Source organism: Lutjanus erythropterus, chromosome 4 (assembly GCF_056507025.1).
Source record: "Lutjanus erythropterus isolate fLutEry1 chromosome 4, fLutEry1.hap2, whole genome shotgun sequence".
NCBI lineage: Eukaryota > Metazoa > Chordata > Actinopteri > Lutjaniformes > Lutjanidae > Lutjanus > Lutjanus erythropterus.
Window position 1 is genome coordinate 20,535,719 of NC_139320.1, and position 14,740 is coordinate 20,550,458.

A 14,740-nucleotide genomic window follows, 5' to 3' on the forward strand; every position below is an offset into this window, starting at 1 on the left:
TAATATAGACATCATTCATTAGAAATTAGTTTAGATCATACATAAAAGCAGTTATTGTAATCCCAGTTGTGTATCTAAACCTAAAATGTTTCTGAACAGAGTTAAAAGCATACTGTGGAGGATTTTCCCTAAGAAAAACAATGTATAGACTCATACAAATAATCCCTTCAATCATCACTGGAGGTGTGTGGTGTTGTCTGTATATGTAGAGATCCTGTCCTCCCTCACTTTATTCACTCTCTAGCTCTCTGGGAGAAGGGGCCCAATATTAGTGGTGTATTTACAGAACAGAAACCAACAAATTCTGCATGTTCTACCGTTAAAGGAGTAGTCTGACATTTTGGGAACTACACTTTTTTGCCTTCGTAACTGAGAGGTAGATTAGAAAAGCGATACCAAACTCATGTCTGTACAGACACAAGAACTGAATGTGGTTAATTTTATATGGCTGTATAAATAAATGACTCCGTGCAGACTCTGGAACATAAAAAACAGGCAAAAAAGAAACTATTTAACTACGTAACCTACTTACCCATGGTAAAAGCAAAAAACAAAATGAAGGGGAAATGATCAAATCAACAAATTCTGAGTAAGTAAACAAAATCAAGCAAGCAAAACACTTCACTTTTGAAGGTGCTCCAGGTGGAGCATGAAGCCCTGTGGAGGACAGATCAAAACCATGTCACAGATGCAACGTGCCCAGTGGACACTAGAAGCAGGAGATGGTTAGCCAAGCTTAGTACAAAGCCTGGAAATGGGAAAACAGCTAGCCTGTCCACAGGCAGCAAAATCACCCTACCAACACCTCTTAAAGATGCAGTAAGCAATTTTGGAGAAAGGTGGTGAATTCTTGAGTCTTGTTTGCAGTTTAGATTGGTGGCTCAAAGATTGTTGAGTCTCATTCCCAGGTCCTGATATACTGATGTTTTAGGAAGAGACTCAACAATCAACCATTTTACTGACCTGCGATTGGCCAAACTCTTCCATCACAAGTTAGATTTAGGTTAGAGCAGAAGTCTAGTTTTCTCTCAAACCACTTGATTTGCATCATGGCTAAAGGCTATTATTGAACTTTTGCACTGCCTATCCCAGCTTCAAACTCACTAATTCACAGTTATATCTGTACAAAAACTGCAGTATAAAAATGTCATATTGTAGTTTTAATTGGAGGTACTTGCCAGACTATTTCCAGTTGGTCTGTCAAAGAAATAGTTGAATTCCTGTAACATCAAATTGTTGTTTTTACACATTGTTTTGTGCAGGTTAATCAAATTATACATAATGTGTTAATCAGTGTCCTTTAGAGGTGCTTGTAGGCGTGCCTTTTATCTGATTCCTCCTGTTTACAGTCTTAACGCTACGCTAAGCTAACTGGCTCCAGCTTCATGTTTACCGCACAGACGTGAGAGTGGTCTTAATCTTCACATCTCACTCTGGGAAAGAAAGTGAGTGAGTGTATTTATGGAAATGTCAAACAATTGCTCTAAAGAACTTCTGGCCAATACACTTTGCAGTGGGAGAAGTCATTTTACTGTTGCTGTCGACTGCGCCGCTGGTCTCAATAATCTCTACGTGATATTTCACAGTCAGCTTTTTTGAGGAAAGTTTTGTTCATTACTTGTTCTTGTCTTGGTCCACTGGTATTAAAATCAGAAAGGAATTCTCCCATGCTCAGCCCTCCTTCTGTCTGCCACCTCCCCCCTTCATCCCCAGCAGTGTATTATCTGAGTGCCATGTCTAATGCGGTCCAGAGGGAGGCTGGCGGAGGTAGCTGTCTGTCCCAGCCCAGAGACAGCTCACATGGGGTACAGCAAAACAACTCCACCCCTCCTCCCCCCTCTTCCTCCTCCCCTGCAGCTCATTCACCTCTCGTTTCTCAGACAAACTTCTCCTTACTGCCGTATCTTTCACCTCATCTTTTATCTTCCTGTTCCTAATCCCTTTATCTAACCTTCCTTTCTCTCAATCTGGTTCATTCTTGTTGGGTTTTTTTTTTATTTGATTCCAGAGCCTGGCTTTAGCTACCTTTGAGGACAATCAGGTCATGTCCTCAGTAGTTATTTATTTCTTCTTCTTCTTCTTTTGCTAACTCAAGAGTTAACTGGACAATTTGTATTCTGGCAAGAGTTAGACAAGAGCATTGATATTACTTTCACATCTGTCCATTAAATATAAAGCTACACACAGCTGCCGGTTAGCTTAGCTTAGCTTAGCAGAAGGACTGAAAACAGGTGGAAACAGCTAACCTGGCTCTTTCCAAAGGTAACAAAGTCTACCTACTAGCTCACTAATTGTACATGAAATATCTTGTTTGTTTAATTCATGCAAAAACCAAAGTGTGCAAGGTTACTTTTTGGACTACTCCTACAAGGAAGAGCTCGTACTCATAACCCGAAATATTGTTGAACTATTCTTTTAAAGACACAAATGGTGGGTATTTTATGAGATAATTCCAATATTTTTAGAGTCTATTATGTTTAAATGTGACCACGTTTAGATCAAGAAAGTAATAAATAAATAATCATAATAAGTTAACAAACAAAAGGTAAAGAAGCAACATAAAATGTAGATCAAGCCAAATAATAAAAAAAATCTTAATTTTGATCTCTGGTCTAAATTATCTGAAAGCGGTGGTGTAAGTGTTGAGAGGATCATGACCTCGTTAGATCTAAAATCTTGGCTCTGGTCTTGTTTATTTCTGAACCACACACTTAGTTTGAAGCAGTGGTTCCAAAACTGTTTGGCTTGTGGACCCTTAAAATAAAGCAGTGTCTTGTCATAAACTGTGAGCAGTAAAAGTGAAAATTTATTTTTCTTTTTTACTACTTTATTTACAGATTTCAACAGCACAAAGAAATTAAAACACCAAATGGAACACAAACAGAACAAAACAAGAGGGCTGCCAAACAGCTTACAGCATGACATAAATAATCTTTCAGAAGACGTTGTCACAATATACTGTGGAAATGAAGAGATTGATTTCAAGGCAGTTTACTTTTGAGTTTTACCAACAAATATTTTGTTGAAATTAATGTATTTTTAGATAAACTGTTGATTCAACTTAAAGTATTTAACTATTTTGACTGTAGTGCTCATTTGTGGAAGCACAATGCTACATACTGCTCCTTTAAATAAGTTATTCTTCTGCAGAGTAACACTAAGAATTGATTTCAAAGTAAATTTAATTAATTCATAAGAAAAATGCCAGAAAGTATATCTGAAATTGAAACCAAACTGATTGTCACCCTATTTAAATGTAAGTATCTAAAATCATCCTTATGTGGGAATCCTCATGCATCAGCATATTTCTCTGTGCCACATTTTTTTACTCCCATTTCCTCCTCTCCTCTGCGAGCGCAGGCCTCCGTCTCTCCCTCTCTGCTCGGCTTCGGGTCACCGTGTCGTGTAAGACTGTAGTGCTGAGCTTCTCTTTTTGGCAGAGGAGAGGGGAACGGGGCAGATAGAGAGAAGGGAAGGGGGGGGGGGGGTTAGAGAAGGATAGAAAGAGGGAGGAGGAGGAGTTATTTTGCTCTCTTCGTGCCTCCTCGCTGAGCTGCGTGCCTGTCTGCTCCTCTCGTGTGCATGCAAGATCGTGCAGGTTGCCCTCTATTTGCCCCCATCTCTCTCTATCTCCCAGTCTCTCCTAACCTCCCCCCTCTTAATCTCTCTTACAGCCTTTCGTTCTCTTTCCACTCTTTTTCCAACCTGCCCCCTCTCATCAGCTCTTAACAGCTTAAAATCCTTGTGCCCTCTCATCTTAATGATTCTACCTTCTCTTTCCCTCTTTCTCGGTCTCTGTCTCTCTGTGAGTCATGCAGCGGGCACTGGCTGGGTCTGTTTGCCTGACTGCCCTCCAGGAATTGCTGCTGGCACACAGAAAGCACTACTTTGTAGACCTGCTGGCTGCGGTTACAAAAGGAGAGTCAAAGGAGGAAGATGTGGAGGTGAGGATGGAGGAGATGAGAGGAAGGGGAGAGATGAGAGAGACAAGGGGAGCACAGGGGGTACAGAGGGGAGGTGAGGTTGCAAAAAGGGCCATGCATCTGTGTGAGGAAGATAAAAACACAGAGTGAAGTATAGCCTTCATAAGAGCAACGACAGAACTTTGAATTATTCAAAGGAGTCAAGATTGTGTACGATGTTTGATGCAGTCCCACAGCAGCCATGTTTTTAAGCCGTACGTCATCTAAAGGAAGACTCTGAATGGAGAGCAGGCAGATACTAATCATTTTGGATGCATTTATAATTCAGTTGGGTCTACATTAGATTCAAATGTGCACCTACACATACAAACATCAATTTGAATCTTATTAAACTTCCCAATCTAAATTATTCATTGTGTAAAAAGGGGTTTGCTTCGCAGAGAAATTAGGCAGTTAAACACTCCCACACTGATTTGTAACACGCAGTTTTGCAATGATTGAGCATGTGCAAAATTGCCTCTGCTGATTTTTCAATCAAGGCGTGTAATAGACTTGTAGTGTTATTTGAACCTCTAATAGATGATGCTGTTACCAAGAAAAGCAGCAGAACATTGCCTCTGTTAATCTGCTGCACGCTGCGGAACCAACCAGACACATTATTGCTCCTCATGAGACCCAGTTAACAGAGAAACTCGATCAAAGGTGAACTCTGCGTCCAACTACACGGCTGTATTTCAACTCATTTAAAAAATTTCACCTGAAGTGAATTATTCAGAATTTATAAACTGATGAGGACCCAATTTTAAATGTCTTTTTCCACAGAAATTGAGGTAAAACATATTTAAGAACTTTTTCCTTAACTATTCTAGAGTATTTTATAATGGGAAAAATAGGAGGCTAATCCAGGTGCTCAAACATATAAGGAAAATAGTAACAACAAGGAAGATAAACAGTTAAAAGCCTTTGTTGTGGTTGCTAAATCATTTAAAATGCCAGTATGTTTCGACCGCTGGAGGTCTTTGAATAAGCAAACACAGGTGCGACCACACCTGTTTAGTAGAAACAGCCAATGGGAGGCAACCACATGCACCCAGATAATAAGATAACAGGTTGAAACAAACGGAACACAAAATAACAACAGATAACATGGCAAAAAGAAAAAAAATTAACCCACTTTTGGATCGTTCCAAGACGAAGGAGCCAGCTTGTACGGATTTGAAGTGTCCATCTCTGTAAGTTTGAGCAGCTTCCGCATGTTTTTCTGAACTTGTCCATGGTTCAGACATCCTAAGAGTGGTCCAGAATTTAATGTAGACATTTTTCTTGAGGCAGAGAGCAAAAGTCTTTTCCATAACATAAATATCATTTACTATATTTATTTACTCCTGTACTGTGCAGGGTTCAGGAAGTAACCTGCTCCTATTGAGCATTTGTTTTTGATTTTGTTTTTAACAAGCGGATATCAAAATACCAAACATATATAAATAAATTAGAAAATTGCTAGGGCAGGTCATTGTCAAGTATGCTTTTAGTCATTTGTGACGGTCTGTTCAGAAAGGTCTTCTCACCGGGCACTCCCAAAATATCCAGTATCACAGTGATTGGCTTCCTGACACCCACACTATTCCCTCCAGCAAAACGTACTTTCTGCTTTGTTGTAATACAGAAACAAATTAAACACTTCCACCCAAACTCCCGCCACATATGAGAGTTTGAGTGTTTCCACTGGAATTTACACACGTTCAGCCAGTTCTGATTGATATTGAAAGATTAACACCTCTCTTCCATTTGTCTTTAACATTTTCTGTAGAGTTTTTTCATCAAAAGCCCTTTATAAATTCTAGAGATAGCACCTTTAACTGAATTATTTGATAAGCACAAAATATATTCTCAGTATCGGATCATCGTCTGTTTTATTTCTAATGTTGTGTTCAAAATAATTGTGTAACTCAAGATATCTAAAAAAAAAGTTAGATTTTTAAGATGATGTTCTTTCCTCCGGTCTTTTAATTTTCTCTTTTCTGTAAGCCAATAGAATGTTTTTATTCCTTTTGAGATCCAGGATTTAAATCTATGACCCATTTCATTAGACATAAAACCAGGATCTTAGTGCACCATCGGATTGTTTTTAATCTCCTCTTAATATATTACAGATTTTTAATTGGGCTTTGATCCATGGATTTTGCAAGTTATCTCCAAAACTTCCCGTGAACAAAAGAATTAGTTGTAATAGAGTTTTTTTCCACCTGTAATTTGTGTTTCATTTGTTTTCCTGTGATGTGATGTTATTATGTGGGTCATGTGATTTGCCTCCCACTGACTGTTGCTACCACTCAGCAGCTTGTTGTGATCCCTGTCAATTCTGCACGACCTTGCAGTTTTGTCCAATCACCAGAACTTTTCTGGATATTTGACCAATTATTGCAGCTTCCCACGAGGTCCACCAATCATAGCAGCCCCCATGAAAACATTGTACATGTACTATATTTTTATTTTTTGGGGTATTTTTATATTTTGTAATTTTGTCACAGGTACTGAGAAGAACACAAAGTTTGTCATTTTATTGACAATTATCAATACTGTGTGCACTTTTATAGGACTTTTATACTACTACTACTTTTTAGGACTTTTATATTATAATATTAAACAGTTTTATTTTCCTTGCAACAGCTTGCCTTTTTAATCAATTATAAAAAAGAAAAAAGAAAATCATCAAACATCACAACCTGTGAAATCCTGGTGGGACTGATTTAGGTGTGGTTACATCTGCGTTTATTTGCCTGACAAAGACCGACAGTGATCAAAACCCGTCTCATGATTTGGCCACCATAAAGGATTTTACTCTTTCTCTTATATTTTGGAAATTTCCTCCCTGTTTGTCCTGTTTTTTGTCCCCTGTTTTCCAAGAGCATTAAACACATTGTTCATCTATGCTTAGCAGCAAAGGGTTTTCTGTACTTCCTTAGTGTGACATTTTCTTCTTTTCTGTCGTTTTCTGCTGTTTCTTAAACACTCTGCTCTCTTCACCTCCTCTCTGCTGCTCCGTTCCACTCAGCCAAAACTCTCCAGCCCCATACTTCCGGCTTAAGCTTTTTCATATTGCTCTAATATCTCTGTCACTCACACACACATGCCGGCATGCAAGCAGACACGCACGCAGGAGCTTGCATACATGTGTTTACTTTTTTACACACACACACTCACACAGACACATGTATCTGGAAATGTCTAAGCTTTGGTCCGTATTAACCCAATATCTCGCTCGTCTTCTCTCACACGCATGACCACATAAACACACTGACTTGCATGCACATATGCATGCACACACACACACAGTCACACACACACACACAAACACACACACACACACACACACACACTTCCTGCATTAAGCCCAGGTCCATATTGCTCCAACGATGCCCAGCTGCAACCAATGAACATTCCAGTTACTGTTTTTTTTCCTCCCTCCTTCTCTATCATTTCAAATTTCAGCTCTAAGCCTTTAAGAGAGCCAGCAGCCAAATATGGTCAGGCTCGTGTCATGAACTTTGCGCGACCTTCTAAAGCGGCATAGAGATCGTGACCTTTAAGACCCTGCCTGAGGCTGAGCTTTAGGCACCGTTTGGCATGACCACGGAGAGAAGTCAGATGTGCATGTGCATGTATGCACGCTGTCGTGGGTTAAGTCTGAGAGAGAGAGTTCACGACCTGCGACTTACTGAATATTTCTGACCATTTAGTGGCTCGTTTTACTGTCTCTGCATCCTCCGTTTATGACATCCTAATTATCTTCAGCACTTATTTTTATGTTCTTCAGCTGTTTTATTTCTTCCTCGTGATGCCGTAAAAGTTTCAGGAAATGGAGCTGTACGGTATGGAGCGGTAATTCTCTGCAGCCAGCGAGTTATATTTCTAAACAGGTGGTGGCAACTAACTGAGCAAACAGACGTACTCGCCAATAAAACATGAACACAACATCTTAGTTTTTGCTCATTTTTCTTGAATTGAAGTAGAAGATCTCAGATCTCTTCTGTTCAAGAGGTTTGTTTCTCTTACATGTTTGTTCACAAATTTGTTCAAGTCTTTGTTTGTGAATACTCCCTTTACGAGTTAATCCATTCACCTGACAGGTGCGGCATATCTAGAAATTGATTAACCCTTTGAATCCCATTAAAATGTAAGGTGCTCTGCACTGAACTATGTTTATTGAGCTACAGATACTAACTTTTTTTTATTCTACTCTTCCTCTGACTGCCTTCCTTAGTTGGATTGGTTGGATCATGAGATACTGCATAGTGTAATGAAGGTGATTTAATGTTATTTTTAATGTAATTTTAGAAAATTGCATATAGAGAACACTGACGTCTAACAGTCAATGGTGTAAACACAACACTAGATGAACTATTACTACTACTGAACTAATATCACAATGCAAGGTTGTACAGTATCACAAAACATAATATTGCAATACTCAAGTGTATCATTATTTTCTTGCACTTTTGTCTGAAATAGCCAGAGTTCGGTGCCAAATAAATGTTTTTTTTTAAGATAAGACTGCAATTGTTAGAGTGATTTTATTGTGACCAGTTCAAGGCATACCTGCACAATAACTATAATAAAAAAAATAATAAGTGTTAGATGAATGGATTATCTACAGAAGAAGTGCTCACTAACACTTTTGTGTGCACAGAAAAATCTTAAATCTTTTACTTGAAATCATGAAAAATGGGAGCAAAAAGTGTTACATCTGACTGTATTCATCTGCCTTCTCTCACAATATGTGGTGAAAACAGGTTCCCACAGGGGAGTTCGTTGTTGTGAAAACTGAAGATGGAACTTTGAAACTTCCTGAAGGCCTCAGATGGGGCTGCAGCTTGTTTTTGCCACCTGAAACCACGTGAAATAGCAGGTAACGCTGCTGCTTTTGCCAAGATGTGGAAGTGGATATCATAATGATACCAAAATTCCTCTGAGCCACCACAGTCTTTTTGACATTTCCTTCTTGTACATTCCCCTCTCAGATTGTGGCGAGCGATGTCACGATGAGACTTGGAAGATCCAAACACATGCAGGTGTAAAAATCCACCTGTGACCTGAAGAAACACAACCTTTTCAGCCCGTCACTGTGCTCGACCTGAGGGAAATTAAAGCCCTCTGTTTCTGTTTGTGACTCCCTTTCTCTCTCTCTCTCCCCTTTAACATCATCGTTTTCTCTGGCTGTGCTCCACCAGTCCTGCTGTCATCTCCTGTTTATATAATTGGGGTTCAGAAGACTTGAGTCCAACAGGGAGGGGGACAGGAGACAGGGATGAGGGGGATGAGGGGGAGGAGGAGGAGGAGGAGGAGGAGGCAGAGAGAGACAAAAGAAACTTGAGGAGCAGGCCTATTAGGAATCTGAACAGGCGGGAAGATTCAAATCAAATTGATCTAATCTTTCCGGAGTGCTGGTCTCCACCATCAGGGAGCTTGGAGGGTGGAGGACAGTCTGCAGAAAAGCTACGGTGGGATTCTTGGTGCCCAGGTCTGCAGTCCTGGTTTGCTTGCAATACAGTACACAGTCTCCACATACTGCAAGGATCAAGTGATAAAAACACTAGCAGAGTAATCTAATCACCAATCTTTGGCTGCAAAGATAATTTCAAACCTCCTGCTCTTACAATGTGAAAGACATGCAGGCTATGTCTTCAATTTGATTTGAATTTATGGCCAGATGTATTGTATTGTATTCTAATCTATTCTATTCTAATTGACAGCTTACAAAAACATGTTTTCAACACATGACACAATGTTCCCCAGCACTGGGAACACTGTGTCATGTTTTGATGAATGAATGCCAGGTTGTGCAGTGGATTAGAGAAGAGGAAGCCTCTTGGATGAGAGGTGAAATGTCTTCAAGAACTCTACCAAGTTCAGTTGCCTATGACAACCTTTTCAACGCATGTGTCTTCCTTCAAAAACAAAGGTATGTAAAGCTGTAGAATGAGTTAAATGTAAAGCATCCATTTGATGGCATTGATTAGGGCTGAACAATGTGCAAAAACAAAATCATATTGTGATTGTGATATGAGTCAACAACTTCAAGAGGGAATGGTAATTTTTGTATTTCATATTGTGCTGTGGTCTGTACCAAACTAACATGTTTTTATAGGCCAGGTCATCTCTGTAGCACCACAATGCTTCATTTATAATGCTTGTGCCACATTTTATTTTCATAGAAAATATATAAATTAATATTTCAGGCCTAGCAGGAATTCGGAAAAATTTTTTTTTTAAAAGGTGGATAGTGCTGTGATAACTTTGTGGGATATTTTGCTCACTCAGTTCATCTATTATGCATCTTCCAAACTTCTTGTTTGGAACTATACTTGAATTTGCAAATAAAAGTGTAAGAAATAGGTATCTGACACTCCCAAGAACACAGCATTCCTTTCTCTCTCTAGCAAAGTGCTCTTATTGAAATGCGTGAGAATCAGGTAGCTTCTGCTCACACCAGCCGAACCGTGTTTAATGTGGCCTTTCAAGGAAGAAAGACAGGAAGGATGGCTTCTAATCAAGGATTTATTTAGGGGCCTTTAACGTACTCACACAAGGTTGCGTGTAAGAGTCTAAGGGTCCATGACTGTGTGTGTATCTATGTCCTGTATGTTCATGTGCATCTGTCTGAGTGTGTGTCTGTCTGAAGTTCAAAAGGTTAATTGTGCCATATGGAGCATGCGTGCATGCAGGCGCATGTATGCCAGTGTGCATGCAAAGCGAGCTCGTCTGTGCAGAGTTCAAAAGGTTAGACGTGCCACGGTGCTGTGTGGATCCTGCCTTAATAATTGAGGCTTAACAAGCACATGTTAAAACATCATGATCCCCTCGCACAGGCAGTCATGGCTCAGACATGAGAGCAGCAAAAACAGCTTGTTTGTCCAAACTCAATAATTCACCAGCTCATGTGCCCAATGTGAACCCAGTCTCCCCTGTCACTCACCTACAGAGCTTAACCTCTCAGGTTAGTAATGGGAATTTTTTTGTTAACTTTCATGTAATTTTTTTTTTAAATTCTTCATTCCTTTAAAGTCTTCACACATTTAAAATGTTGTGATGTGCAGTAGGAGGAACACACCTGCCCACTCACCTATTACTCACCAGTGAAAACACCATTAGTCTCCCTCAGAGGGAAGGTGTGATATTTCTTTCTGCCAAACTGAGAAACTACAGGATGCCGGTATCAGTTTCGGAGCATGACTCTGCTTTTTATCTGTGAGATGAATCTAACCGTCATCCCTGTGTTGCCTGTTTAACACTGAGACAAAACCAGCAGGACAAGTCTGAGACTCAATGGGATTAGAAAATTGGTGATGTCAGTAATAACATTTCAGATCTGTCTAGTTCTTCTTTTAGGGCAGGATGACCATATTAGGCATCAATATCCTCTTTACAGGTTGGATCATACAGGTGCAGGAGCAGGTGTTATGTATTTTGTGCTCACTGGATTATAGCCATTCCATATTACCAGCTGATATGGAAAATATTTTCAAAGTGACCTACCCAACCCAGGATGTCATTTAAATGAATATTGTGTTACTGCTTCCTGTTGTGTTAGTGCATGTGTTGTGTTTGTGTGTATACAGCATATTTGTGGTGTCCAAAAACTGGGAGTCAACTATACTTGTGGGGACCAACCAGGGTCCAAAATTCTGGACCCCGTAACTTTTAAGGACTGTTTGAGTTGGTTTTAGGGTATAGGTTGGAGTTGGGGTAAGGGATAGGGCAGGGATACTTAACTTGCGGTCTGTGGGCCAAATCTGCCCTAGTAGGGTGCCGGATGGCCCTCCAACCATTTTCTAATTCTCAGTGAAATTAAATCAATTCACCCAGTTTTTCTCAGGAAGGTGGATGCGTCCCCTGTCACATGATTTTTCGACACAGGTGACCTGTGCTGGGCTGCTCCTGTTGGATTTGCTGCTGGCATAGATGAGTGGGAAGAGCAAACGTGCAAAGGTCAACAATGAAGACAGGCAATTCAATGAAATGTGAAATTCAATGAAATTGCCACCAATCCAAAACCTCTGCTAATATCAAGCCCAATCACGAGTCAAAAAATGCTAGCGTCAGTGCTAGCTTCTTGCCTTGTAGCACCACAAGAACATTTTATTTATCTTTTCATCTGATAAATAACATTATTATTAATGTTTGTTTATTAATTGGCCCCTGGCATTTTTGTTAAAGTGGCCCCCACACAAAGTAAGTTGAGCAGGACTGCATTATGTCATCAATGTGTCCTCACAAATATAGTAACACAAGTCTGTGTGTGTATGAGCAGTGCAAACAGGCACACACAATGCAAATGTTCAGCACAGCTGGCAACACCTCAGCTCTCAGCTCGGCCCGAGCACTGTGCCAGCGCTCATTCCCATGGCAACATTATCAAACCTTTAGCAGCCATGTGGCAGCTGTCTTACGTGTTCCAGCGAAATGGCCATTCAAATGTTGATTTGAATAAATATGCTCATCCTATCCATTCAAATTGTAATATGTGGAGCTGTGGCTGGAGAACGCAGTGTGCAGCGGGGAGCAACATGCAACAGAGGAGAGCGGCCTGGTCGCTCTGGGTGTTCGGTAAGCCTACATCTGGGGATTTAGAGTCCGGGAGGAGTGGAGGGAGGGAGGAGGCAGGAAGGGTGAGGGCCAGCAGGGGCTCATTCCCAGTGTATACAGGTGGAATTAATGGGAAGCAACAGGAAAAGACTGAATGTGCGCACACCTCCCTAAGGCCTCAAGGATTATAGCTCATGCACACATACACACAAACACATGCACAGGCTTTTCACAAATACTCGCTCAGTCTTGCAAATCTAATCGTTACTCAGTCTCTCTTAAATCAAGTTCTCATAGACACTTGGGTTTTGCATCTCTCACGCCCAGAACATTATAAATTCTCTCCACTCCTTATTTACTCAGATGTGTGTACACCTTTAACGATCAGATTAATACGTGACTAACTTCCAGCAGTTGCCAAATGACGACTGGTGATGAATCAGAGCACCCATCCTACTTTCACGTTCTGTGCTGCACTGTTTCTTAATATAATGGGCTGGGACTCCAAATGTGTCTGGCCACTCCCGACATGATGAATGAACTTGTATGTCTTGTTCGTCCATCCAAGTCAGCCGAGGCTAAATGTGTTACAGCAGATGCTTGTCCCCAGTTGGACCCAGGCAAGAGCTGCTGTGTCCACACTGGGTCACTTTATTTAAACCGCATATTTTTATTACAAATAAACTCTGTGTGATTTATGTAAAATGTAGCAACAGGTAACATGTGTACATGTCTGTCTTTGGGAAGGAAGCTTCCTGTTTCCTTAATAGTAGGGATGCACCGATACCACTTTTTTCAGTAGTAAGTATTTACATTCTGGTACTTGCCGATACTGAGCACCAGTACAAGTACTTAATAATGCCATTAAAGTTCTTACAATAACTTTTAAAACATGTTTTATTTTCATTAGATTGTGACTTCCTAATTGTAACAAATCATTGTTGCTGTTTCCTGCTACAAGTGTAACTATAGTTAACTTTACACATCACTTTTTCAGGTTATTTGTATTAAGTTTACTAATTTTGTGTTCCTTATTAAGCTGTGCAACTGTGTATATTTCAGTATACTTAATTTCACAACATTATTATGGACTTGCAGAATTAAGTTTACAATTATATATTATAATTATTATTTACAGCATTTTCCCTAGCATTTTAATTAAACATTTACATGTGTAGTACTTAAGTTTCTTCTTCATGTCTCTCTTGTCTAAGAGCTCATTAGTTCCTACCTGTCATTGTTTAGGGGGGACAGGTATGAGTGTGGTACCATGTGTGCAACAGTTTTGTCCACCCTGCTGTGAATCCTAAAGAGTGAAGTCGCGTGTACTGAGCTGTCAGGCCGTTTTCTTATTTGAAGAATAAATACACAAAGAGAAGTTGTAGCAGCTTATTACGAAGAAAGGGGCGGCGGTGTTTTTTCTTAGTCTTTGGATTAATTTGCCGAGACATTCAACAAGTTTACACCCGCCAGGACTTGCGGGCTGCGGTCTACAGCTGCACTCTGTGCATTTATTTCAGTTTTACGTGGACTTAGATGGAATTTTACGCGCCAGTTTCCAAAGTCGCTGCGGTCAATAGAGGATGATGTTGAGGACAGCGACTCTATGGCTGATGATGACAGCGTGTCCAAAAAAGAGGGTAAGAATCAGCAAACACCTTGAACTCTGCGTCCTTCTTTAGATGTTTACTTGTATCGGGTGACTACGTTTCGTGACGTTGTATGGGGTTTCAGAGTAGTTTTATGAGTACAAGTACTAGTATGTGAGGACAATACCGATACCCGACGCTGGTATCGTATTGGTGCATCCCCACTTTTAATACCTTACAGGGTTGGGTAGTAATGTGTTACAAGTAGGCCTGACGTGCAAGTTTAAAAAAATAGTTTTCAAAGGAGCTCTAAAAACAACAGTCACATGATTTACAGTTACTCCCATTAAAAACTCCTCCTCTAACCTTAAGTAACACATTCTGTAGGTGAAAACGTTGTTAGCTAACTAAAGTTACCTATGGCAATTTTTTAAATGTGCAATTTTAACTTATCTTGTAGCTTGTCATATCTTGTCAGCTGGTCTGCTAATTGTGGCCTTTAGAAAGCATATAACCTAACCTAATGCCAACTTCAAAATTTATAATATTAAAAGAGTAACTTGGACTTTGAGTAACTTATTGTTCCAATTCCTGATTTAGAATTTTTTAATGCAACTTCAAATACAAAGACTTCTATGCCTC

General features: G+C 40.0%; 1 protein-coding gene across 1 annotated transcript in view; it reads left to right on the forward strand.

Moving 5' to 3' along the window:
• Positions 1-1,733: 1,733 nt before the first annotated feature.
• The window catches only part of lekr1 (Leucine-, glutamate- and lysine-rich protein 1), a 144,204-nt gene continuing 131,197 nt past the window's right edge, over positions 1,734-14,740 (forward strand). Inside the window, exons 1-2 of the mRNA XM_084716285.1 lie at positions 1,734-1,805; positions 3,819-4,017. Of these exons, the coding sequence (XP_084572411.1) occupies positions 1,734-1,805; positions 3,819-4,017 (271 nt within the window). The remainder of the gene's footprint in view (positions 1,806-3,818; positions 4,018-14,740) is intronic.